The sequence below is a fragment of the Chiloscyllium plagiosum genome, chromosome 33, assembly GCF_004010195.1.
Source record: "Chiloscyllium plagiosum isolate BGI_BamShark_2017 chromosome 33, ASM401019v2, whole genome shotgun sequence".
NCBI classification, from domain to species: Eukaryota; Metazoa; Chordata; class Chondrichthyes; order Orectolobiformes; family Hemiscylliidae; genus Chiloscyllium; species Chiloscyllium plagiosum.
Window position 1 is genome coordinate 35,588,034 of NC_057742.1, and position 26,900 is coordinate 35,614,933.

A 26,900-nucleotide genomic window follows, 5' to 3' on the forward strand; every position below is an offset into this window, starting at 1 on the left:
TCATCTGACATGGTCGGACTTGGAGGTCCTTGAACCTTATAACTGTGCAATTTTATATTGTGAACCTCCCAATGAGTGCTGGTCTATCCAGTGATGCCCACGTGTGAATGTATAAAAGCAAAAACTACCTTGAAAATAATCCAAGCATATCTGAAAAGTGCTTTTGAAAGAGCTGCCCCACTGAATTGGATGATGTTAACTCTTTTGAGGTTAATTTCTGTCCAATTTCTCCCATTCCTTGAAGATGAGCACTATTTTGCTTGACTAGCCTTTTAAACTTTTTTCTGCTGTAGATGGCCTTATCTCACCTATCCTCCCACAAGTGAATTTTACCAGTGCATCTGCTGTGAAGCTGGCATACAGAAATTGCTCTCCTTTTCTCCAAAAAAAAAGAAAATCTCCCAATGTCTGCTGAAAGCCATAATTTTTGTTGTGCTCGTTCACTACCACAGTCATTCCTCCTAAGGCAGTTTCTGTATGTGAGCTGAGGTACTGAGTGTTAACAGGCAGTTTAACCCTGGAGAAGGTTACAACTGAGATCAGTTCTGTTTTCACCATTCACTCTGAGCACATGAACTCTGCTGCAGTGGACCCTGAACACAACTGGGAGACAGCGCCTGATTTATATTTTTCTTGCCACTTCTGCAGTAGGACTGAAAATAGTTGTAGCAAACAAACTGCTGACTTGGCACAAACCAGTGATGGAGCCCTCTGCAGGACTCAGTACTGTACCGGTGTGCTTGTTTTTAAAGATATTAGACTGTAATGTTATGCTGCTTCCAATATAATTTTGTTAATTATGACTTGGAGATTTAAGATAAATGTTTATGCTTTAATTCTAGCATAAACAGCATTTTGTTGACCAGAAAATGATATGATCACTCACACTATCAATACAAGAGCAGATCACAAGCTGGCATTTCTGATGTACGTAACTCACCTCCTGTCTCCCCAATGCCTGTCCATCATCCACGCAGTGCAAGTCAGAAATGTGATGGAATACTCTGAACTTAACTGGATCAGTGCAGCTTCAAGAACAGGCCACAGCAGTCCTCTTAATCATTACTGTATCCACCAATTTAAACTTTTAACTCCCTCCACCACTGATGCAGTGGCTAAATGTGTACCAAAGGCAGGTTTCAATAGAGTTACTTACCAAAACTCTTTCAACAAACTTGTGATTTCTATCACCTAGAAGAACAGGGACAAAGGATACATGGGGAAAACCATCACTTAAAAGGTTCCCTCCGAGCCACGCACCAAACTAACTGGGATCGATATCATCACTCCTCAACCGTCACTGAGTCAAAATCTTGCAACTCTCTGCTCAACAGCACTGTGAATATACCTGAACTATATGAACTGCTGTGATTCATGCAAGTGGCTAAACACTATCATCTCAAGGGTAATTCGAGATCAGCAATAAATGCTGACCTTGCCAACATTACCAAATCGTGTGGAAGAATTTGAAAGAAAGCTTTTGTCATGTCGGAAAGCCTATAACTTCCAAATCCTGAAGCTAGCTCATAAGAGGGAGGGTGTCAACATTTAGGGAGAAACCATAATTGGATGAAGAACTGATTAAAGTTCACTGATCTGTCAGGCAAAGTTTTCTCCTCCTTTAACAATTATTCAATATTCCCGAGGCATTAACTCTTCTTGAGACATTATTAAATAGGCAATGACTATTATAAAGTTATTCCATAAAGGGTAGCTTCTCAGCCATGCATGATCCAGGCTTCAGACACAAGCTGTTCCAGTGGGATCACTGGATAGAAATCAGTATTGTGTCTTTTTCTTTGGTCCTTCTCCACTGTGGCCACAAGCTGAGTTACAAGAGCTTTGCTGGTGTCACAGGTGAAATCAGGCAAGATCACTGACCAGCGATCAAGCATGGAGAAACTTTGGTCAGTTTGCCTTAGTCCTATCAGTTATCTAATGAATAACTCTCAGTTAACCCAGAATTTGTTTGAGCTTTGAGTCTATGGAAGCTGTCTCTCTATGGAAGCTGTGATCTCCAGCATTTGTTGGTTTCAGTATAAATTCCAGTGCCTGAAGTAGTTTGTTCCTAACCCAGAATGTATTTGTTTTAGTATGACACCATGTTTTGTTTAACTTGTCCATCGGCAGAGATTTGCTTTAACATTGAGTCGAATATAGTACAAAGGAGAGTAGCGCTGCCTGGAATCAATATTATGTTTCTTTTTACCTTATTTGATCTATGGCTATTTTTTAATGTTTAAATTGCATGGTGATCTCCTCAAGAGAATTGTCTGGGATGTAAAAGTGAGTATGATTTTTTTTTCTCTGAGGATCTGGTTACTTAAACCGAGAGCTGGTCATTCTCTCATGAGGTTAATGTATATTCATTGAACTTACTCCTAGCCCAAATCTTTTATGTCATCAACGAATCATAGGAAATACTTAAGAAATCAACCAAAAACCAAATCAAGATAGAGATAGGAAGTTGATAGGAGGTATGTTTTAAGTTTAGTTCAGAGCTCCCAATGGTAATTGAGGTGAATGTTTAGTCCCACACGCATATTTACCTTGGAAGTTTAACCTTCAGATAGGTAGAAGTACACACCCTGGCCCCCTCTGAGAATGTCTTTGACACTGACCTTAACATTGAAATCTTGGGTTTGCTGCCCTGTACTTAAGTAGAAATTAACCTCAGGGTATTTCCACTGTTAATCACAGGCATGGAACCTGGATTAACAGTGATCGATAGAAGGAATTGTATCAGGAAGGTTTATGCATTCACTTAAAACTAAACCTGAACAATTAACACCTACCCATGCCACGTCCATAGGAAGTCCGAGCCACAGTGCTGATAAAATGTATCAGTTTACGTGTAATCACTGTTGACTGTGGCATAATTTCTGGCTGGAAGATTTTGACCAAATTGCATCCGAGCAGCTGACAGAATTTTGAAATACACAAGAAATTGACAAAGTACTAAATATTAATTAGATTCAAATCTCCACACCTGATTGTTGTTCAGAGAGTAGCTGGACCTGGATTTCTGTTTGATCTACATTTCCAGTACCAGGTATGGATAGAAGCAGAACAGGGGGGATTGACTGTCCAGCATTGGCAAATACAAAGAAGCTGAGAAAGCATGCACGGTGTAATTCAGTTGCCAACTGTGATACACATTGCATTTGAAAAAAGGCTTGCTATCATAGCTTATAAGAGGAATATTCTCTCTTTGTGAAAGTGAATATCACAAGCAAAAAACAGCATCTTTTACAGGATGGAGTGAACAAAACTGCATCTTAAGTCAGTGTTAGATGTATCAAGCTGAATCACGAAGCCCTTTACACTCTTGTAACTGACTTGAAATCTGAGGCACAGCTTGGATCTCTTAACAAACTTTGTCACTTTCTCTCAACAAGATTACCCATGCTTTTAGAAACTGAAATGTAAAAATTGTGCAAATGGGCTAACTAAGGTGAATGGATAACAACAGCAACTACTTGGACAGATTGTCCAATTATCCGGCATTCAATTATCTGAATATCTGATTATTTGGCAAGATCGCATGGTCGCGATGCTTGACTAAACTGTTATCTGGTATTCGATTATCCGGAATTCGATTAACCGAACAAAAGACTCCCAGCCTCTGTCCGTTGGATAATCGAGGTTCCTCTGTATTTGTACAGCACCTTCAACATAATCAACATGTCACAGTTATATTATAATATGAATATGACACTGAACTGCATACAACATAGTAGACAGATGACCAAAAACCTTGGCCAGAGAGAGGGCTTTTGAGGAGCAACTTAAAGTAGGAAAAATGCTGCAAATTTTCCAGTGAATTTCAGATCTTACAGCTGTGTGAGTGAAGGGAAGCTACCAATGACGAAGTGATTAAAATCAAGGCTGCACTAGAATCTAGAACTAGAGGGATTCACTGCTTACTCTAGTGTTTGTTGCATAGCTGGAGAGTTGAAAGATTAACTTCAATCGTGTGTCCAGCGACATTATATTCCAGTTAGGGTGAAAGAAAAGGCTGATAGGTGTAGGGAAGGCTGAATGTCAAGAGAAATTGAGTACTTGGTTAAAAAGAAGGGAAGTATATGTCAGGTATAGACAAGATAGATTGAATGAGTCCTTAGAAGAGTATAAAGGCAGTAGGAGTATACTTAAGAGGGAAATCATGCGGGCAAAAATGGGGCATGAGATAGCTTTGGCAAATAGAATTAAGGAGAATCCAAAGGGTTTTTACAAATACGTTAAGGACAAAAGGGTAACTAGGGAGAGAATAGGGCCCCTCAAAGATCAGCAAGGCGGCCTTTGTGTGGAGCCACAGGAGGTGGGGGAGATACTAAACGAGTATTTTGCATCAGTGTTTACTGTGAAAAAAGGCATGGAAAATATAGAATGTAGGGAAATAGATGGTGACATCTTGAAAAATGTCCATATTACAGAGGAAGAAGTGCTGAATGTCTTAAAACACATAAAAGTGGATAAATCCCTAGGACCTGATCAGTTATACCCTAGAGCTCTGAGGGAAGTGATTGCTGGGCTCCTTGCTGAGTTATTTGTATCATCGATAGTCACAGGGAAGGTGCTGGAAGACTGGATGTTGCCTAATGTGGTGCCCCTGTTTAAGAAGGATGGTAAGGACAAGCCAGGGAACTATAGACCAATGAACTTGACGTCGGTGGTGGGCAAGTGTTGGAGAGAATCCTGTGGGACAAGGCATACATGTATTTGGAAAGGCAAGGACTGATTAGGGATAGTCAGCATGACTTTGTGAGTGGAAAATCATGTCTGACAAACTTGTTTGAGTTTTTTGAACAAGTAACAAAAAGGATTAGATTAGATTAGATTACTTACAGTGTGGAAAAAGGCCCTTCTGTCCAACAAGTCCACACGGTTCAATTTCCGCCTCAGGCAACTGTCTGTGTGGAGTTTGCACATTCTCCCCGTGTCTGCGTGGGTTTCCTCCGGGTGCTCCGGTTTCCTCCCACAGTCCAAAAATGCGCAGGTTAAGTGAATTGGCCATGCTAAATAGCCCGTAGTGTTAGGTGAAGTGGTAAATGTAGGGGAATGGGTCTGGGTGGGTTGCTCTTCGGAGGGTCCTTTGGAGTGCAGGTTCATAGCTCCTTGAAAGTGGAGTCGCAGGTGGATAGTATAGTGAAGAAGACGTTTGGTATACTTTCCTTTTGCAGTCAAAGTATTGAGTACAGGAGTTGGGAGGTCATGTTGAAGCTGTACAGGACATTGGTTCAGCCACTTAGAGTCATAGAGATGTACAGCATGGAAACAGACCCTTCGATCCAACCCGTCTAAGCCGACCAGGTATCCCAACCCAATCTAGTCCCACCTGCCAGCACCCGGCTCAAGTCCCTCAAAACCCTTCCTATTCATATACCCATCCAAATGCATCTTAAATGTTACAATTGTACCAGCCTCTACCACTTCCTCTGGCAGCTCATTCCATACACGTACCATCCTCGGTGTGAAAAAGTTGCCCCGTAGATCTCTTTTATATCTTTCCCCTCTCACCCTAAATCTATGCCCTCTAGTTCTGAACTCCCCGACCCCAGGGAAAAGACTTTGTCTATTTACCCTATCCATACCCCTCATAATTTTGTAAGCCTCTATAAGGTCACCCCTCAGCTTCCGACGCTCCAGGGAAAACAGCGTGCAATTCTGGTCTCCTTTCTATCGGAAGGATGTTGTGAAACACTGAAAGGGTTCAGAAAAGATTTACAAGGATGTTGGAGGGTTGGAAGATTTGAGCTATAGGGAGAGTTTGAATAGGCTGGAGCTGTTTTCTCTGGAGCATCGGAGGCTGAGAAATGACCCCTTAGAGCTCTATAAAATCATGAGGGGCATGGATAGGATAAATAGACAAAGTCTCTTCCCTGGGGTGTGGGACTCCAGGACTAGAGGGCATAGGTTTAGGGTGAGAGAGGAAAGATATAAAGAAGACCGAAGGAGCAACTTTTTCATGCAGCGGATGGTACGTGTGTGGAGTGAGCTGCCAGAGGATGTGGTGGAGGCTAGTACAATTGCAACACTTAAGAGGCATCTGGATGGGTATGTGAATAGGAAGGGTTTGGAGGGATGTGGGCCTGGTGCTGGCAAGTGGGACTAGATTGAGTTTGGGTATCTGGTTGGCATGGACAAGTTGGATCAAAGGGTCTGTTTCCATTCTGTACATCTTTATGACTCTATGATTAGGTGAAATGCTACTATTGTAACATTATTTTTTGAATTTCTCCAAATCCTATGATTGACACAAGTGTATTAGCTGTAATGTCAACAGTTTACTAATCACGCAAGGCCACCTACTTTCTCAGTTCTCTTGATTCTGCCTTGCCCGTTAGAATGTAGAACATAACAGCACAGTACAGGCCTTTCAACCCTCGATATTGCCTCGCCCTGTGAAACCAATCTGAAGCCCATCTAATCTACACTATTCCATTCTCATCCATGTGCCTATCCAATGACCATTTAAATGCCGTAAAGTTGACCATTCTACAACTGTTGCAGGCGGTATGTTCCACGCCGCTACTATTCTCTGAGTAAACAAACTACCTCTGACATCTGTCCTATAACTGTCACCCCTCAATTTGAAGCTATGCCCCCTCGTGCTATCCATCATCATCCTTGGAAAAAGAGTCCCCTCGATCTAACGCTCTGATTATCTTATATGCCTCAATTAAGTCACCTCTCAACCTTTTCTCTACCGAAAACAGCCTCAAGTCCCTCAACCTTTCTTCCTAAGACCTTCCCTCCATAACAGGCAACATCCTAGTAAATCTCCTCTGAACTATTTCCAAAGCTTCCACATCCTTCCTATAATGCGGTGACCAGAACTGCACTCAATACTCCAAGTGCAGCTACACCAGAGTTTTGTACAGCTGCAGCATAACCTCATGGTTCCAAAACTCCTGTTACTCCTTCCAAAGTGAATCAACTCTCACTTTTCTGCATTAAACTCCATTTGCCACCTCTCAGCCCAGGTAAACAGCTTATCTATGTCCCTCTGTAATGTACAACATCCTTCGGCACTATCCACAACTGTGCCGACCTTCGCGTCATCTGCAAATCTACTAACCTATCCTTCTACTTTCTCACTTAGGTCATTTATGAAAATGACAAACAGTATTGGATCTAAAACAGATCCTTGTGGTACACCACAAGTAACTGAACTCCAGGGTGTACATTTCCTATCAACCACCACCCTCTGTCTTCTTTCATCTAGCCAATTTCAGATTCAAACCGCTAAATCACCCTCAATCCCATGCCTCAGTATTTTGTGCAGTAGCCTACCATTACTGAAATCCATATGCACCACATCAACGGCTTTACCCTCATCCACCTGTTTGGTCACCATCTCAAAGTACTCAATAAGGTTTGTGAGGCACAACCTACCCTTCACGAAACACTATTGACTATCCCTAATCACCTTGTTCCTTTCTAGATGATTATAAATCCTATCTCTTATAACCTTTTCGAACACTTTACTCACAACCAAGTACGGCTCACTGGTCTGTTGTTACCAGGGTTGTCTCTACTCCCCTTTTTGAACAAGTGAACAACATTTACTATCTTCTCGTCTTCTGGTATTATTCCAGTAGACGATGACGGCATATTCTTATCGAAAAACAGGAGATAAGGGTAGGCCATTTGGCCTCTTGAGTCTGATCCACATTCATCCAGATCGCAGTTGATCTTCTATTGTAACATTATTTCTGCATTATCTTAATTTACCTTTATAGCTACAGGTTGTTCTGCTGTAATGTGAGTTACGTTAACGCAAATTCGCTCTAACCCAATTGACGAATTGGGGTCACTGTTTCTAAAGACAAACTTGTAAAATAGTGTGTTGGCTGTAACGTGATTACATCACCAACGTGCGATATATCTATAATGTGGGGTTGCATAAGAACGTAAGCATCATATTATAGAAGAATTACCTGTATGTTATCTAAACTGTAGGTTGTTGTATGAAAGTAACAAATATTTTGTGTAAAATCTATAGTAGAAAAGAATTGGCAGCAAAATAAGCCATTCAATCTTGCAGTCTTAATGTTCGTAGATCCACAAGTTTAGTTCACATTGTTTATGTTCGGAGGACTATTTGAATCACATTAAGCTCATTGTCGCAACAGTTGCCCTCTGTAGTCCTCTGTATTGCTGTTGATAGATTTTGTCCCTGAGGCTACATGTACCTTTAGAGTTCAGTTATTTAAAGCAGGTATTTTTGTTGCAAGCCTGAGGCTGCAGCATCTCTGTTTACCAAGATTTAATTGCTTACATTTCATCCAAATTGTAAATTGAATCAGAAACAAGTTTTGCAATATCTGTTAAAGATATAAGGAATCCTAAAAAGTACATCTGCTCATAAGACAGGTGCTAGAAACGTATCACTGATTTGACTGGAGCGAACTAACCAGGAGAGTTCATAGAATCCCTACAGTGTTGAAACAGGCCCTTCGGCCCAACAGGTTTACACCGATCCTTCAAAGAGTAATCCACCTAAACCCATTCCCCTACCCTATTCTATATTTACCCCTGACTAATTTACCTAACCTGATCATTATAGGCAATTTAGCATGACCAATTCACCTAACCTGCACATGTTTGCATTGTGGGAGGAAACCGGAGTACCTGGAGGAAACCCACACAGATATGAGAATGTGCAAACTCCACACAGGCAGTCGCTCGAGTTAGGAATCGAACCAAGATCCCTGTTGCTGTGAGACAGCAGTGCTAATCACTGAGCCACCGTGCTGTCCCACTGAGCCACCGTTGCAGCACTGACCTCTGTCACAGGAACATTGAGACCACCTACTTTGAATGTCATTACTGCTATACACGCTTGGTACAGGTGAGATGGAAAGGAAAGTGACCTTAAATAATCTGCCCTAAAACTCACCTGTGCTTTACCTTCTCGTTGAGGGAGCTTTAAGGATTACTATTTTAGGGATTTTTAGAAAGATTACTTCATGCAAAAATAGCCATTGAAATAAAAACTGAAGCCCAGATCTGCAATTACGTTTATGCTCTGGCAGTACTAGGGAATTTGATATCATTTTTGAAATACAGCACTCCCGGATAAGAAATTACCTGTATTATAAGTGTGCTGATGTTTGAGATTCAGCAATGTGGAATATGGTTAAATTGTATCTTGTTGGAGATGGTCATTTTCTGGCACTTGCAAGGTGTGAAAGTTTTGATTTTGTGAAGAAACTGAAATCAGAACATCTCAAAGCAATTTAAAAGCATTGAAGTATTTTTGACACATCCCTATGACTCTGTGTCATCACTGTTGTAATGGTGGAAACAGTTTGTATACAGGAAGCTGCCAAAAATCTTAACAACAGATTAAGCAACTCATTTCACACTGATACTCTGGACAGTCTTTGAGAGTAGAATTTTCCATAGTAGACAGCTAAACATTAATTATGTGTAAGTTATTAAACATGTTGAATGGACTGTGCTGCAAGGCCGTGGAGGCAGGTGGTGTGAGAAAAAAAATGATAATTGGATAAATTTAAAAATCACACAACACCAGGTTATAGTCCAACAGATTTATTTGAAAGTATAAGATTTTGGAGCTGTTCCTTTGTCTGGTAGCTAGTGAGGCAGGATCATGGGACACAGAATTTACAAGTAAAAGATCAAAGCGTCATACAACTAATGCAATGCATTCGACAAACCCAGATGACTGTTAAGTCTTTAATCACTTAGAATGGGGATGCTGGATTCGATTGATTGATATGTAAATCTCAGAACTTCTTTCAGGTCACAGCCCCAAGATAATTTAAGGGTTTATCAATGGATGAAAAAAGGTGTCATCTCAGCTCAGACAGTGCATTAAAGGTGTGAGGTTAGAGTCTGTCTGTGTCCCATCCTGGAGTCAGACTGCTGCACAGGACCTCCAACCAGCACAAGATACCAGATACTTTGACATTATCCTCCTCTGGATCCATGGTGAGCTGTGAAACAACTACACAGTGATTTCATCCCACCATCAGACTTATTATGGACTACTGTTTAGAATCGGTCTCATTCTTGGACACATGCACCTCCATTTAGGACGGAAACCTCAGTAACTCACTTTACCACAAGCCTATTGATAACCTCATGATGCTGCATTTCTCTAGCTCCACCTTAAACATATTAAAACAGTCATCCCCTATGGACAAGCCCTATGCAGACACAGCATCTGTTCAAATGAGGAGGAATGAGACGGACACCTTTTGGTGATGAAGGAGTCTTCATAAGAATGGTATCCATGAAGGCGACTTCAACTGGGACCTTGGGTTCATGACACAGTACAGGTGACCTCACCACACTATACACTCTCTGTCTCTCTCTCACACTCTCGCGCAAACACACTCACACGGACCCTCTTTCATATGTATGTCCGTACACTGTCTCATACATACACTCACTCAAGCGCGCGCACACAATCACAGGCATATATTCCATCGTACTTGTGAACTCCGTGCGCGCGCACACTCTCACACACTGTCCCTCTCCCTCTCTGTCACTCGCACATGCACACATATATATGCATATATAAGTATATGGGGTGAATTTGATTCGCCAATATATTCTATTTTGTTCAAAAAGGACACAATCTGTAGGCAGTCAGTCAATGTGACATTTTATAAATTCCTACTTTGTAAATAATACCACTGTGATATCCAGGCTAGGGTTCTAATAGGCTCTAACCTCACACCTTAATGTGTCTGTGCTGACGTGTCGCCTTTATTTTTTATCCAATGATAAAACCTTAAGTGACCTTGGGGCTGTGACTTGAAAGAAATTCTGGGATTTACATATTGATCAATTGAAACCTGCATCTCCTTTCTAAATGATTAAAAACTGAATAGCCATCTAGGTTTGTCTAATACATCACATCAGTTGTATGACACCTTGTTCCTTTACTTATGAATTCTGTGTCAAAAAGTGTGGCCCTGGAAAAAGTACATCTGATGAGGCAGAATTTGAGGAACAGAAGAGTCGATGTTTTGGGCATAAGCCCTTCAGGAATGTGGAGTGGACTAAGAGATAAATAGGGGGATGTGGGGGTGGGACAGTGGGAAAGCTGGGTGGGATGGTGATAGGTGGGCTTTGGCCAACTACTTCAGCACCCTCTCCCACTCCCTCAAGTACATGCAAATCCTGGGCTGCCTCCACCACCAAATACAAGCCCCTCTGACTGGAGGAAGAGCATCTTCCACCTCGGGACCCTACTACCACCACAGCATCAAATTTGTCTTAAGTTTTGAAATCTCCCCATCTCATCCCAAATCCAACCCTTCAATTCGGCACCACCCTCTTGATCTGACTTACCTGTCCAAAGTCCTTTCCACCTATCTGCTCCACCGTCTCCACCAATCTTTCACAATCACCTCCTACCTGCATCCACCTATCACTATTCCACCTACCTTTCCCATCCTCCTATTTATCATGCAGTCCCCTTCCCCCTCCACATCTGCAGTCCTCACGTTCCCCTTATAAATTCTGTGTCCTATGTACCTGACTAAGGTGCAGTGCTCCGAAAGTTTGTACTTTCAAATAAACTTATTGGACTATAACTTGGTATTGTGTGATTTTTAACTTTGTCCACCCCGGTCTAACACCGGCACCTCCACATGATAATTAGATAATTCAGTTAATGGGTGATTGAAGAGTGACAATCCGGACTGTGGTATTCTTTGCTTCCAGTGTCCCTATATACTGTATATAGAGAAAGAGAAACATCGCCAAGTTTAAGTGCATTTAAGTCGTCATTGGACGGGCATATGGATGTAAGTGGAATAGTGTAGGTGGGATGGGCTTCAGATTATTATGATAAGGTGGCGCAACATCGAGGGCCGAAGGGCCTGTACTGCGCTGTTATGTTCTATGTTTATATAGTATCGTTGGCACTTTTCAGTCAGTGAAATAAATTTCGAGTTTTGCAGGAAATGTGTCAAGCAATTTTGAATACTGATGGGTTAGTGATTAAATAATCTGTTTTTCTGATTTGACTGAAGAATATACATTGGCCAAGGCAATGGGTAGAACCCCCAAGCTCTTCTTTGAGATAATGACCTAAGATCTTTTCCATCTCCCTGAAAGAGCAGAAAAGTACCTTAAATTAGTTTAGATTAGATTCCCTATAGTATGGTAACAGGCTATTCAGCTCAACAAGTCCACGCCGACCCTCTGAAGAGTAACCCACCCAGACCCATTTCTCTCTGACTAATGCACCTAACACTATGGGCAATTTAGCATGACCAATTCACCTGACCTGCACATCTTTGGACTGTGGGAGGAAACCAGAGCACCCGGAGGAAACCCACGCAGACACGGGGAGAATGTGCAAACTCCACACAGACCTCCACCTGAGGCTGGACTTGAATCCAGATCCCTGGCGCTGTGAGGCAGCAGTGCTAACCACTGAGCCACTGTGCCGCCCCGTGTAAATTCCAATTTTTAAAGCTGACACCTTTGACAGTACAAAACCCCCTAAGCACAGCACTGGAATGTGAAGGTAAATTACACAATCGTGGTGGGACTTGAACCTTTGCTCTTCTGATTCAGGTGCTAAGCAGTAATTTGAAATTTGCAGCTATTAAGAGTTCTACTTAAAATGTGTTGATCCATTGTTGATATAGCTTGAGTATTGGTAGCAGTAATTTATGGGGAAAAAGTAATCTTTGCAGTACAGAATGTGATATTCTCTTTCACCTCAAATTGCTCTCAGTTCTGCTGAAAAGCCTGCAATGCCCAGGACTTTGTCCTTGTCTCAGACAGCTAAAGTACATTTGGAGAAATGATCCAAGTTGAGAACAACCAAACTTTCGGAGCGCTGCTGGATGTCTTTCACGGTTCAAGTAAACACAATTTGAACATTTTTATTACTCTTTACTAAACATTGTTGTTCTGTCATTGAGTTGCAATTCTACATTTTAAAAAACACATGCTATGAAGCACGTGACTTTCAACTTCCATTGTTCTGAGCATTTGATTTTTGTCTCATAAATAGGAAAAGGCAAATAAAAAAGAACTAATGTACTGGATTTAAAGCTATTTCAATAGTTGTTTCAGAGCACTGGCACAGACACAAGGCACTTCCTATGTGATATGACTTTGAAAATTAATCTGACTTGTTTGGACTTGGCTTTATGTTTCATGAAAATGTACCTCATGATCATTGTAATGTAATACCGTATGAAAACTCTATAAAGTTGTAAATAAGCTGTTAATTATACAAAAATACCTTTGTCGTGGAGGTAGCTTGCTTGAATGTATATAAAATCCTGCAATTGGTTGGTAATGTCAATCTGAAATTCTCAGGAAGTCCTGGCAACATGTACAACAACTGCTATAGAATAATGTTTTTGCAAAATGTTGAAGGAATCAATAAGCATTTGAACGATGTGGATTAACCAGAAGGCCTCCAGTTAGTTTAGCCAGTTGCTCTAGAAGTCGTCCTGAAATGCCATTTAAAAAAAGTAAAATCACCTTTCCTGAATGCAGATTTTTTTTATTGTCAAGAACTTTGGTTCCTGTTTCTCATACACTAACAGTCTGCTCTGTTAAGGTTTTTTTGGTTGTGAAAACATCACCGGTCTTAGTGCTCTCCTACTCCCAAGATTAGAGAGAATCTGATCCCATCCCCCCATACCTCCCAAAGGCAATATAATTCATAGGAAAGTATCAATTGATATCACAAGGCAGATATTTGTACTGTCGTGTCTGTGTTATTCGTTTTCTGTAGTGACTTAGTAGTTCCATATCCTCCAGTAATGAAACTACATATTCACTTCTACAATAATCTGTAAAGCAAAATCCAAATATCTTGTTTGTTTGTCAGACTGTGATGTATGGTTGGTCTTGGCAAATTGATTCTTTTTGTATCTAAATGAATAATAAGCCATTTCTCCAACTAGTGGAATGTTCTATGACTGATTAGGACAGGTAAGTGTCTGCCCAATGGAAATATAGTTACTATCACATTGTGATGTAGGTAGGAAAGCTCAGCACATTCAGCAGGTAAGGTACTGCTGAAAGTGATGTGGAAAATGTTAAGTTTCTTATCAAGTGCCAAGTTTTCTTTAACTTTCCGCATTGTTCATTTTCTCTCAATTTTAAAAAAAATATTAACTTTGGTGATGTCTGTAGATTAAATAGCTTCATCTTCCTCTTTCATCCACATGTATTTCACTTCATTCTGACCCTAATTTGGAAGGTATAATTTTTAACAGAAGTGTTTATTGGAACTGCGAGTATCAGTGGTATTTCAGCGTTTGATCAGGGATGATTTGCTGAACGCAGCACAAAGAGGAGCTACAGTAAACAGCAGTTCCTCTGGTCCACCCTCTGTCAGCATATTAAAACATTAATTTTGATGTGTGGCTTCTCATGCACCCACTCTGCCATCATCTGGCTAATTGTCAATAATAGGAGTCAGGACCTGCTTTGGATCTGTCACTGATGACCTGAATTAATACTTCTGCCCACTGCTTTGTGACACAAAAGCCTGCTGAAATATGTTGACTGAGATCAGGTTAATTGGGATCCATCAGAATTTAATTTTTTTAATATAATTGAAGTTCTGAGGTCTTTATAGCCCAACAGCTCATTCAATAACACTCTTTCATTGAATTGCATTGACTAATTTCTATGCTGTATGTTCTTCACCCCAACTGGTCCACGCCAGTGTTAATGTTCCACATGAGTTTCCTTTTGACTACAGTACCTTGTGTGACGTTCGTATGTATGAGTGTAAGTTAGTGGAAATAAACACTTGAATTTTTTAAACTATGATTCTACTTCCAAATGGTTTGAGACAAAGAGTAGCTGAGGAAAATGGCATCGATGTATTCGAGAGAAAGGTGGGTAAATACGTGTAAAAAAAATGAATATCTTGATGGTTTTGGATGAAACCAAGTGGGAGGATGCTTTCGTGGATTTCAACACTAAATCTCCTGAACAGTATACTGTATCCTGTTTCTGTGCTGCGAATACTTTCAAATAGTCATTTAAGTATGTAGGTTCATTTATTAACATAGCATTTTCCCTTAAAGGATACTGGCAATAACGTTTCTCTCGTGACTGTCAGTAGTGCTTGCTTGTGAAAATGTTTTTTCGCCAGGCTTGTTAACCAGCCTGTCTCACAGTGACTTGGGATGTGCAGCTACTGATTTGTGTCACCACTGTGCCCCAGATTGTATGTTACATCATTGCAATGCATGCTTCCAATCTTCCTCTATCTTTGCCATCAGCTGTGCCCTGAAAGTGGAGCCACTCCTTGTGCTTTTGTCTTGTTTTCCAAGGGCTGATAGGGAGTCCTTGCACAGAATACTGGGGGGGGGGGGATTGGGGGTGGGGGGTGGAAATGTCCTCTTTCCTCTGAAGGGCTCTGCCCATGTTTGCAGATAGATGCTAACCCACCCATTTCCTCCTGTCTCTCCTCGCAGGCAGATTCATGAGGTGCAAACTCACATGGGGCAGCTGGAGAAGGCGGACGCGCAGTCTGTTCACTGTAAGTATTCATAATTAGGAGATGTAAACAGAGCCAGCCTGGTGCCAAGGCAGGGGAGCGTCTGATGTGGGCACGAAGCTCTGCCAAAAGAAATAATGACATTATTTTTAGTCCTGGTGGGGCATCTTATTACATCATCATATTATTAGGGTATGGTCCAAACCTCTTAGAGAGATGTTACAGCTTTTCATGAAGTCATTCTAAACAAACATTTTTTGATTTTTTTTATTCAGATCCCTCCAGAGTTAATCTATTATAGCTTTGATCTCATCTCTTAAAATGCTTTACATGATAAACAGTAGCTTTGTTAATTTGGAACTCTGAGGACTATTTCAGACATTAATCACTTGGGGTGACTGTCTGCCTTCATGCTTCATTACTGATCTTGCCATATATTCACTTGCTGCAGCCCAGGTGGATGGGTGGGGTTAAAAATTTCAGTAAATTTCAACTAAAATTTATATTTTAGTGGTAGTATTAATGGAAAGTATAGTAGGAAATGCATGGGGTGGGCTGTATGGCTCTACTTACCTTATAGCAGCTGCCCTCTGATATTTTTCCCTTTGTGATTTAACCCAGGCCATGCTGGACATGGAGCCAGACCTCCCGCTAACCTAATATTTGAAATTTACTGAATAATTTTAGCACCATATGCTGCAATATTGTTTTAGCAGTTGTTGCAGAGCATTGATTAGGAGCACTGGCTGAATGTTCTTTTCCCCTATTGTTCACCCAGAACATTGAGGCCTATTTGTAGCAACCATTACTGCCACCCCAGGTTAAGTCAATTTAAATCAGCAGACTGGAATGGAGCCTTGTGGGCTTTATATCTCAGTTGCTAGTTACCAACTGAGCCATCAACGAGGCATTCTGACATTCTCTTAATTGGAGTTTGTGTAATTTGGGATTGAAAGTTCATAGAATGCCTCTCTGAGCATGTTTTTATTTCATATTTTAAAAGTCAGTCCCAGTGTTGTCTTGTTATTTGATAGCAGTTGACCCTAAGGGTCTTAGCAGAAAATAAATAAAGAAAGAGTGATGCATTTATATAGCCCTTTCACCGTCTCAGGACATCCCAATCTGTAAAGTGTTTTCAGTACTTTTCTGCCAACTGTTGTAATCTAGGGAACAGGATCTCTAATTTTCACACAACTGCCTCCAAAGCAATGTGATCATGATCATGCGATAAATATTGGCGAGAACCACAAGTTAGGACCCCTGCACTACTTAGAACTGGTACTGTAGGACCTAGTGGAGGGGCCTCATACTTTCTGTGCTATATGTGAGTATCTGGCTTGATTTTTATGTTAAGGGTTGCAGATTCCATTCCCTCAGGTGCATTTCTGGCAAGGGCAGCATGCAAAATAAGGTGCCTTGCCCCACACCCCTATCATACAGGGGCTGGTGAACAGGCACTGAAATTGGTAGCTAGCTTACCATATGTAAATGTATCATTAGGTATATTGTTTTATAAATTTGTAATGTATAATTGAATTTAAATGTAAATATTATGAACTCAGTTGACCCTAATATTACCCTGAGAACACAGAACAGTACAGCACAGTACGAGCCCTTTGGCCCTCTCTGTTGTGCCCTGCCACAGCACAATATGTTTGGTGTATGCAGGTTTTTTGTTCATGTTTTCCAAATAACAGGAAGGAAGTTGTGTTGTTTCTGAGGATGCCGTTTCCTCATCGGTGGTATGTACCCAGAAGATAGGAGCCTCCTTCATTCATGCACACAAGCACTCTCCTCACTTTCTTCTTTTACATTCTCTTCTGTCTTCTTTTTCTCCTGTCTTTCCCTCTCTCGCTTGCTCTCACACTTGCACTCTCGCATGGTCGCTCCCGTGCTGTCGTTCATGTGCGCGTGCCCTCTCTCTCACAAGCAGTCTGTCTGTTTCTCTCTCAACAACCTTCTGACTCTGATGAGAGGTGTTACCCATGCCTGACACTACAAATGTGTCATATTGACATTCAGACAAGTTGGTGTATTACATGTCTACAGTTTGGCTTTAAGAACTTGCATAGTTCATCTATTCCTACTTCTATTGTTTTAATGATTTGATAATTCTGTTGCTGCTGCAGTGGTGGAAAATGAAATACAAGCCAGAATAGATCAGATTTTCAGCAATCTGGAGCGCCTTGAAATACTGACCAGTAAAGAGCCTCCAAATAGACGGCAAAATGCTAAACTGTAAGTGTGATTGCTATATCAATACATATCATTCCATTCTTTTGTAAGCTTATTTATTTGTGATAAATGTTGAACTTTTTACAAAAGAGTCCTAGGTTTCAACAAGCTACATAAAGCATTGAGTTTTGTGTAGCTGTATTGTTCAGGAAATTCCAAGGTGGTGTCCCGAATCCAGTATAACAGGATAGTTGTAGCTTAAAAATATATACTTTTAATACATGAATTTCAATATGAAACATGCTGAGGTCCAAAACAGATGTCTCTGCAAAACATTTTAATTTTGTGTTTTTGATTGCTGCCTTCAATTAAAGAGTTATAAATCACATAGTGGCGATGTTCTTCCAATTAAATTTTTCACCTTTTGTCAAATTTTAATGAGTTGGTTATAATCAAAAAGAACCTGTCTGTTTCTGCTAATTGCCTTAGAAATTGACATGCTTGTTTTTGTGCCAAGAGTTCAAAAGATATAGGATCAAAATCAGGCCATTCAACCCATCAAGTCTGCTCCACCATTCGATCATGGCTATATGCTCCTCATCCCCATTTTCCTGCCTTCTCTCCATATCCCTTCAACCCATTACCAGTTCAAAATCTGTCGAGCTCCTCCTTAACTTTACTCACTGTCCCAGAATCTACTGCATTTTGGGGTAATGAATTCCACAGATTCGCACCCTTTTGGGAGAAGTAGTTTCTCCTTAACTCTGTTTTAAATTTGCTACCCCTTATATTAAGACTATGTTCTCTTCTCCCAGAGTGCCCCACAGGAGGAAGCAACAGCTTCACTTCTATTTTATCCACACCTTTTTATCATCGTGAATACCTCAATTTGATCTCCCCTCATTCTTCTAAATTCCAGATAGTATAAGTCTAAACTGTTCAATCTGTCTTCATATGGCAATCCCCTCATCTCTGGGATCAATCTAGTGAACCTCCACTGAACTGCCTCTAATGCCACTGCATCTTTCCTCAAATGAGGGGACCAAACCTGTGCACAATACTTCATATGCAGTCTTATCAACATCTTGTATATTTGCACCAATACTTCCTTACCTTTATATTCTATTCCCTTAGCTATAAAAGCCAACATTCACTTTCTTCATTATCTGCTGTGCCTGTATGCTATTTTTCTGTAAGTCATGAACAAGTACGCCTAGATCCTTCCACACCGGAGCACCATGAAGTCTCTCCCCATTGAGATAATAGGTTGCCTTCTCATTTTTTTTTACCCAAATGCATGACCTCACACTTATCCATGTTAAACTCCAAATGCCACATTTTGGCCCACTCTCTAAACCTATTCTATCTCCATTTGTAAGGTTCTTATTTCTCATTGCAGTTTAATATACTGCTAATTTTTATGTCGTCCACAAATTTGGTTATAAAGCCTACTATCCCTGTATCCAAAATTCTAATCAAAATATGAGGTTTCAATGCTTCAGTTGTGGTAATGTTAGAAGTCAGTCTGTTTTAAATTCAAATCTGTTCCCTAATCCCCAACCGTAAAATTTACAAAGTGACTGCCATCAGAATAAAATTAAATCACCACATCTCTTGCCTTTAATATACTGAAAAATGAAATCTCCTAGGTTCAATGATTCAAAAGGTATGGTGCCTTGGCTTGCTTTCTCTGATTGTGCAGCACATTCTAGGCAGGTGTCATTCTGTACCCAACACTTCATCTTCCACCCTCATTTCCTACTGACTGTAGATTGTTGTAATATAACTCCATATAAAATAGGAAATCCTCCTGGCGTACCAGATTTATGCCACCGAATAATTTTATAAGCGAGGGAGTAATTATTTTGTAAACTGTATATTTTGCCTCTTTGCTCTGGGCCCCAGTCATGGACGCTTTAAATGGAGTGGGGAATGGGCAGTTGTAATGACATTTCCTCTATTTGAAAATAAAAGCTGCCTTTAGTAATCTGGGCAGCATTATGAATTACAGAGTGCTGTGACTGAAATAAGAAAACCAGAAAGAAAAATTCACCTTGTAAATCTAAAGAAGAGTTGGTGATGTGGAGAAACTAATTTATCTCTTTCTTTGAAGGTTTTCTTAAGATATAGTTAAGTGAAGAAAATTCTAAAACTATGATTGAGATGTATTAAAGTTTGTTCTTAGGCTGCTATTGTGTTGCAATGTTTGCGTCAATGCAAAGCAGTTTCTAGTGTACTTTATCACAAGAGAGCCTTGAGGTGAAGCCAGCTCGGACTTCTGGCCTCAGTGTGGACGTCCGGCCTCTCAGTGAATCCAGAGTGGACTCCCAGACTTGGTTGGAAGGACTGTTACTGTGAACTTTTTATTTCTTTATTTTTCCAATTTATTCCTATTATTATGTACGTTTGTATGTAAGATAGTGCAAAGGTCTGTAATGCTGGATTGTTTATTTTTTTATTTTACCTAAGAATTTGTACTTCCGAATCTGTACCTCGGTATGTTTGTGCCGAAGATCGCACCATAAGTGGCAACTTGTGAACATTTTGCTGTACTCATGTGAGTACATGTGACAATAAAATTAATTCTCATTGGACAAAATTCTTGTGGAGGGTTTGAGCGCATGAAAGGGGCAATGTAGCTGCATGTTATTACTTTTTTTTAATCCTGGCTGATGATGAGAATTGTGCACCTGAAAAAGCCAATTTGGATTGAGCACTCGCCTTGCAGGCATGTGCATCAGTACATCTATTAGGCTGTGTGCATTTCAAAAAACTGTTGCAGAGGGCAGCAAGTTTTCATCCTTGGAAAAGGTTGCTGTATTCAGTTATGGGTTGCTATCGGCAAATTGGCTTCTGTGTTTGCTGACAAAGCAGCAGTAATTAATCACAGTAGTTAATTGGCATTTGAAGTGTCTTAGTTGATCCTCAGGTTGTGAAATGTGTTATATAAAAACCAGTTCTTTATCTCAACAACTTCATGTTTCTTCCTGTGCACTAACTAGATTCCAAGATCTTTGTGATTAACACTGTCCGTAGGCCATGGCCTATTGCACTTAGGTTTTGCAGTGAAATATTTTTTGATAGTTATTAACTTATTGTTAAATTTGGTATTTTTCTCTCCAGCAAAGTGGATCAACTAAAATATGACTGCCAGCACCTGCAAACAGCTCTGAAGAATTTTCAGCACCGCCGATATGCCCGTGAACAACAGGATCGAGAGAGAGAAGAACTGTTGTCACGCACATTCACAACCAACGTAAGGAACTATTCACGCTATTTAACCCTACAATTTTTTTAAGTTTGTGAAACCAGTTGTCAATGTATAGTTCAAATAAAGACAGGTGGTGCAATAGAAGGGAAGTGTGTGGTGTAGTTGTAATGTCACTGGATTAGTAATCCAGAGTTAATCCTCTGTGAATCTGGGAATCCTCTGGAAATCCCACCATGGCAGCTATTGGAATTTCAATTCAACCAGTAATCTGTAAGAAAAAAAGACTAGTCTTGTTAATAGTGACAGTGAAGCTATCAGCAATTGTTGTAAAAACCGTTCTGGTACAATTATGTACATTAGGGAAGGAAATGTGGCCTACATGTGACTCACTCAATGGGGTTGACTTTTAACTGCAATGACCTAGCAAGTTTCTCCCATCAATGGCAATTGGGAAAGGGCAACAAAAGCTCGTGTTTTAGGATGATGCCCACAACCCATTAGCTTATAAAGAAAAAATAAGATTGGAGCACCAGGGGAAACATGGAATTTTGGTCAGTGCCTGTTATGTCTCCATATGCTAATGTGCAATGAAGTGTGGTGGAGGAGGAATCCATCCTAAGAGCAAAATACTGCAGATGCTCAAAAGCTGAATTAAATCAGAAAATGCTCACTGTACTCAGCAATTCAGGCAACGTTTATGGAAAGAAGGAAAAATAACTTTTCAGGTCTGTAACCTTGCATCAGAATTAGAAAATTAGAAATGTACGGAGTTTTGAGCAATTGAAAGCAAGGCAGGTTGGAACAAAAAAAAAGTTGAATGTGTGATAGGTGAGGACAAGAGAGAAAAAATGACAATTTTTATCATATAACATCCACAGCGATTCATGATGGGATAAATAATGAAACAAAAGGAACATCTAGATGAGTTATGAATGACATAAAAGTGACCATCTAAATGCAAAGTAAAGGGATTAAGAAAGAAACAAGAGAATAACCAAACTAGCAAAAAAAGGCTAAACCCCAAGTGGAAGTTATGATCTAAAATTGTTGAACTCTTTGTTGAGCGCGGAAGGGTGTAAAATGCCCTGTCAAAAAATGAAGAGCTATTCCTCAAGCTTTTCATTGAGCATTATTGGAGAATTGTAGGAATCCAAGGGCAGAAAGGTCAGAGACGATGAAGAATTGATGTAACAGTGACAGGAAACTGCTTACTTGCTGAACAGAGGTATTCTGCAGAGTGGTCATCCAGTTTGCATTTAGTCTTACCAATGTAGAGAAAACATATGAGATTGAAAGGAAATATAAGTTTAATGTGAAAGGGATATTTGATGCCAGTGATGATAATAAAGGGATAGTAATAGAGAGGGAAGGGTCTTCTATTTCTTGCTATTGTCAGGGAGACTGTCGGATTTGAGGGAATGCTTGGGGGTGACTGAGCACTAGTCAGTGGTGTTGTGGAAAAATATTCCCTTCAGAGAGTGATAAATGGTAGGGAGCAGGGCAAGAGGGCCAAATATTGTACTTCTGCAGTGTAACAATTCTGCAATTTGGGAATAGTCTTTGATGATGGCAGAAATGTTGGAGAAGAGATCTAACATTTCTCTAGTGGCTAATTTCTACACTCGTGATTGCTCGGAGGCAGCTCATTATCTGTCTAGCTGCGTTAGGTAATGGTAGGAATTGAGAAGGAGTGAAAGAAAAATAGAAGGAATTTTGCCTTCAATGCAAGAAAAAAACCTTCATATTCGCTGCTTGGATAATTCTACAGTTCAGCTTAAGAAGAAAAATGCCACTGTTAGCAGATAATTGTTAGTGCTACTGCTAAAGTTCTGAAATCATTGGAATGTATACATGGTGTAAATCTTTGTATCCCCTGTGGCAAAGGATTCAGCGAAAGGTGAGGAGGGGTACAATGGAAGAGGATGATTATATGTTGAATGTTTGCCTTCAGGTAGTAAGTTGTAGTTTGCTGTAATACTGCAATGATGGTAATAACATACATACCTTCATTTCTACATTGTTCTGTAAAGAAGCTAAGAAGTCCTTGCAAAAGTATTTTAGTTCTGGTATATTTAATTATGAAGCTACTTCTATCTGGTGGAAACTAATGTAGGGGTTTCACAAATTATCTGGTCCTGTTGCCTTCTGCTTTAGTCTTTCATTGGCATTGATCCAAAACCCAGAGGAACTAACGTTAACAAAAAATTGACGTCGGGTTATCCCTTAAGATGATGGTGTTTAATATATATTATAATGTGACATTTTGAAAAATTCCATTATACTTTTAGGCTTAAATTTCCCTCCCACCCCAAAAGATTATTCTACACTCTGCAAATTAAAATTTTGGCTAAAAAAATTGGATTGCATTAGTAAATAATGATGCTAGTTTTAGAGTATTGTTTAAGATCCAGTCTCCTCTTAGCCTACCAACTTGGACTGAGGTTGACACCACAGCGGCATAAAAGGTTATGCCAGAATTTTAGAAGTACTTGTTACTGAATCAGACTCTCTTATATAAAAAGATCACTACTTTTCTGATTCTTTTTCGAAGGGAGAAATATGCCTGCTTAATATCCCTTTGATATGGATTTAGGATTATTGGACACCGTGAATACTGCAGTTTTAAGTCTCTGTGTTACTTAAAGTTTTAGGCCTTACTGAGAAAGTTTGGTCAGTCCTCAGTAGAAAACATGTTGTGATAGTCAACTGTGCCTGAAGTAAATTTAGAAAGATTTAGTCCACTTGAATCGCTAACTTTTGCCACAGAGTTGTGACACAACACTGATGCTTCTGAATGAAGCATGGCACATGGAAAATTGCACTTGTGCAGAGAACTTCAGAAGGAATGCTTCACTTGTTGAAGCTGGAGAATGGTTGAGTCCAATTTTAAAATTGCTGTTATTTCTTACAAGTGCATGAGAATTGTTCTATACATGATATATTTGGTTTGGCTGACTAATACCTCACCCTTGCTGTGAAATCTGTTGTGTTTGTATTAGGTGACCTGCAGCTATTTTCTTGAATGGGTGTAAGTGCTTCCTAAACTTCTGTTGAGAGATTTTGAAAGAATGAACTGGGTGAAGAGTGTGTGCAACTGGGAAGAATGGTGGCTGCTGACTGTGTCAGAGGGTGAGATTAAAAGAATGTTCTTGTAGGAAAGGAGAGTTCTATACAGCTATGAGATTAGTGTGGAAACAAAATCTTGGGAAATTGTTGAACTTGGAGGTGTTGGAGATGTGGATCATATTTTGGTGTTAATGGTATCAAAGTAATGGAGAAGGGGGCTAAAATTGCAGAGATTGAAACACAACCCAAGATACACATGGATATCTGCATCACTGAGATCTGCTTCCACCTTCATAGCATTATGTGTCTCTACTTCTATCTTGGCTCATCTGCAGTTGAGAGTCCCATGTCTTTTGTGCCCTTTTTAATTCTGGAGGTGATTATTCCAGTGCTTACCTGGTCGATCTGTCATCTTCTGCTCTCCATAAATCTGATTCATTAGAAACTCTATATGTTTCCTAACTCTCACCAAATTCTCTTCACTCAATGTTCCAATGCTCACTGAGCTACACTAATTTCTAATGACAATGCCTCACTTTTAAAAATTCACCTGGTTTCAAACTTTCTCCATGAATTACAATCCTCCGATCTCTGCCATCTTCCAGTTGTGAACTTCTGAGAATTTGTGACTTTGTAATCTCACCACTGACAACCGTGCCTTCAACTGATGAACACTTAGGCTTGTATTCTCTGGAATTCCTCCTGAAACCGCTTGCCTTTTTATCTACTTGTTAGGATGGCATCCTTAATCTCTTTCCTCTTTGACCAAGTGTTTAGCTACCTTCTCCCCCTCTCTCCCCCTCTCTCCCCCTCTCTCCCCCTCTCTCCCCCTCTCTCTCTCTCACCTTATGTGGCTTAATGTTTAATAATACTCCTGAAATGCCTTGGGATATTTTCCACTGTTAAAGATGCTGCATAAAAGCATGATGATGTGGGATTGAAATTTTACATCATTAGGTTCAGGCTAAACAAAGAGCTGAGAATGGGGATGTAGGAGCGAATTACTTTAGATGCTCAAGTCTGTACAGAAGATAAAAAATGCTGGAAATCACAGCGGGTTAGGCAGTGTTGAAGGGTCATCTTGACTTTGGCTTGCTCTTTCTCTATGGATGCTGCCTGACCAACCATGATTTCGAGACTGAGGATGTAGTTGTATTTAAGATACAAAGATTTTGATGATGATGCCAAAGGCTGGCATCTATTGTTCCAGTCTTCAGCTGAAGCTGCTTCTGGCTCCTTGTAACTAGTGAGCAAGTAATTGTCAAAGTCTGTGTAGTTGGGAGCACATGCTGTGGGAAATAAAGCTGGATATCAGCAGTGAGGCTATAAATGGCTTGCAGTTGATTTGATTTCCTGTCTGGACCTATGGAAATAGAACTATGGCAGGACATTCTTGTTAGAGAAGGTACTCAGTCAACCATTAAACAGAATATGCATAATTATAACATTTTGCAAAGGGTGCCGTTGACTTCTTGGTCAAAATTGTTTCCTGTGGATGGAAGATTCCATGGTAACAATACTTGAGGCAGCTTTGGACAGAACTGAGGGATCCAGGATGGTTTCTTTTTCAGAAAAGGAGAATAATGACATTTATTTTGAAAGACAAATGAACAGTAGTAGATCAAGAATAATTAATTGTGATTAGCAGCTGAGCCAGGGACAGTCAAGAGCATAGCTAGTCTGTCTACAGGAAGGGAGAGTTTGGCGACTGGTGTTAGGAGACTGGGATGGCTTGGACTAGGAGCTGATGCAAGTGAATGGTCAGGAACAAAGGAAATGGTCAGAAAGATGGTCAGAAAAACTACTTGAATGGCCTGTTCTGAAGACAAGAATTGGTAAGTTCCTCCTCCTCCATCAAAGGTAAGGATGAAGGTACAAAGAAGGGAGCATAGTGGAATTGAACAATTAAACACCTTGGTGCTGTTAGTACAGACTATGCAAGTATGAGCATCTAGTTGTACAAAGGATAGTAGTTTTTACCTACCTGAGAACTGGCTTTGTGTCGGTGGTAGTTTGGATAATGCTTTGTGTATCTGTTTACTGCTTGTCACTAATGAGCAAATGTTTAGAGTGAGTGACTGGTGCAGTTCTCATTGAGTCCTATCCTTCCAGGCGCAAGTTCAAACCTGGTGAAGTGGAAGTGCAATTGATAAGGGTGGTTAATTTGACAGTCTTTTTTATGTACTGTTATTTGAACACTTGTAGCCCATTAGGATTTGATTACTTTTGGAATAGAGCCAAATTAGTGGGAGCATGAAATTCTTGCTACTGAGTCAGTTGTTGATGCTCTATTATTTAACGTCAGACTATCCATTGCAAGTTTTTCTTAAAATAGAGAATTAGAAAATTTAGATTTCTGCTTATTTTCTTTGAATAAGATGCTGTTGGTTATCCATGTTGTTGGAGGAGTTGCTACATTAGAGATGAGATCTTTGAGCAAGTTCCTGTGTGGTTACAGTGCAGCATTGTATCACTTTGTCCCAGTATTCATTTTCTGAGATGCAAGGAGCTTATATAAAAATAAAGAGGAACACTGAGAATCTTATGTGTGAAATACAGAGTCCTGCAGCACAGAGACAGGCCCTTTGGCCCAAACTGGTCCATGCTGACCAAAATGTCCATCTACGCTAACCCCATTTCCCTGCACTTGGCCCATATCCTTCTAAACCTTTTCTGTCCATGTATTTATCCAATTGCCTTTTAAATTAACAAAGCTATAGAGGTAATTTACAAAGATGCAATTTTGAGCTGTACGACATATTTGTGAAATAGAGTGAACTCAAATCTCCGATAAATTTGAATGCAAAAGGTCTTTCAACCTGTAGATTAGCTATTTGACTGCACTAGCAGATTGAAGCACAGTCACGGCAATTATAGACTCATTATTTCAGACCACTGTGAAGTCACAACCTAAATCCAGAGTCAGGATTTAACATGAGAGAAGCAGAGAGTTTCAATCAAAACATAAACTGG

General features: G+C 40.2%; 1 protein-coding gene across 2 annotated transcripts in view; it reads left to right on the forward strand.

Annotated features, from left to right (window-relative positions):
• The window catches only part of gosr2 (golgi SNAP receptor complex member 2), a 64,307-nt gene that overhangs the window by 7,505 nt on the left and 29,902 nt on the right, over window positions 1-26,900 (forward strand). For both annotated transcript variants that reach the window (XM_043675306.1, XM_043675307.1), the window contains exons 2-4: window positions 15,453-15,517; window positions 17,605-17,713; window positions 20,774-20,906. In XM_043675306.1, the coding sequence (XP_043531241.1) occupies window positions 15,453-15,517; window positions 17,605-17,713; window positions 20,774-20,906 (307 nt within the window). The remainder of the gene's footprint in view (window positions 1-15,452; window positions 15,518-17,604; window positions 17,714-20,773; window positions 20,907-26,900) is intronic.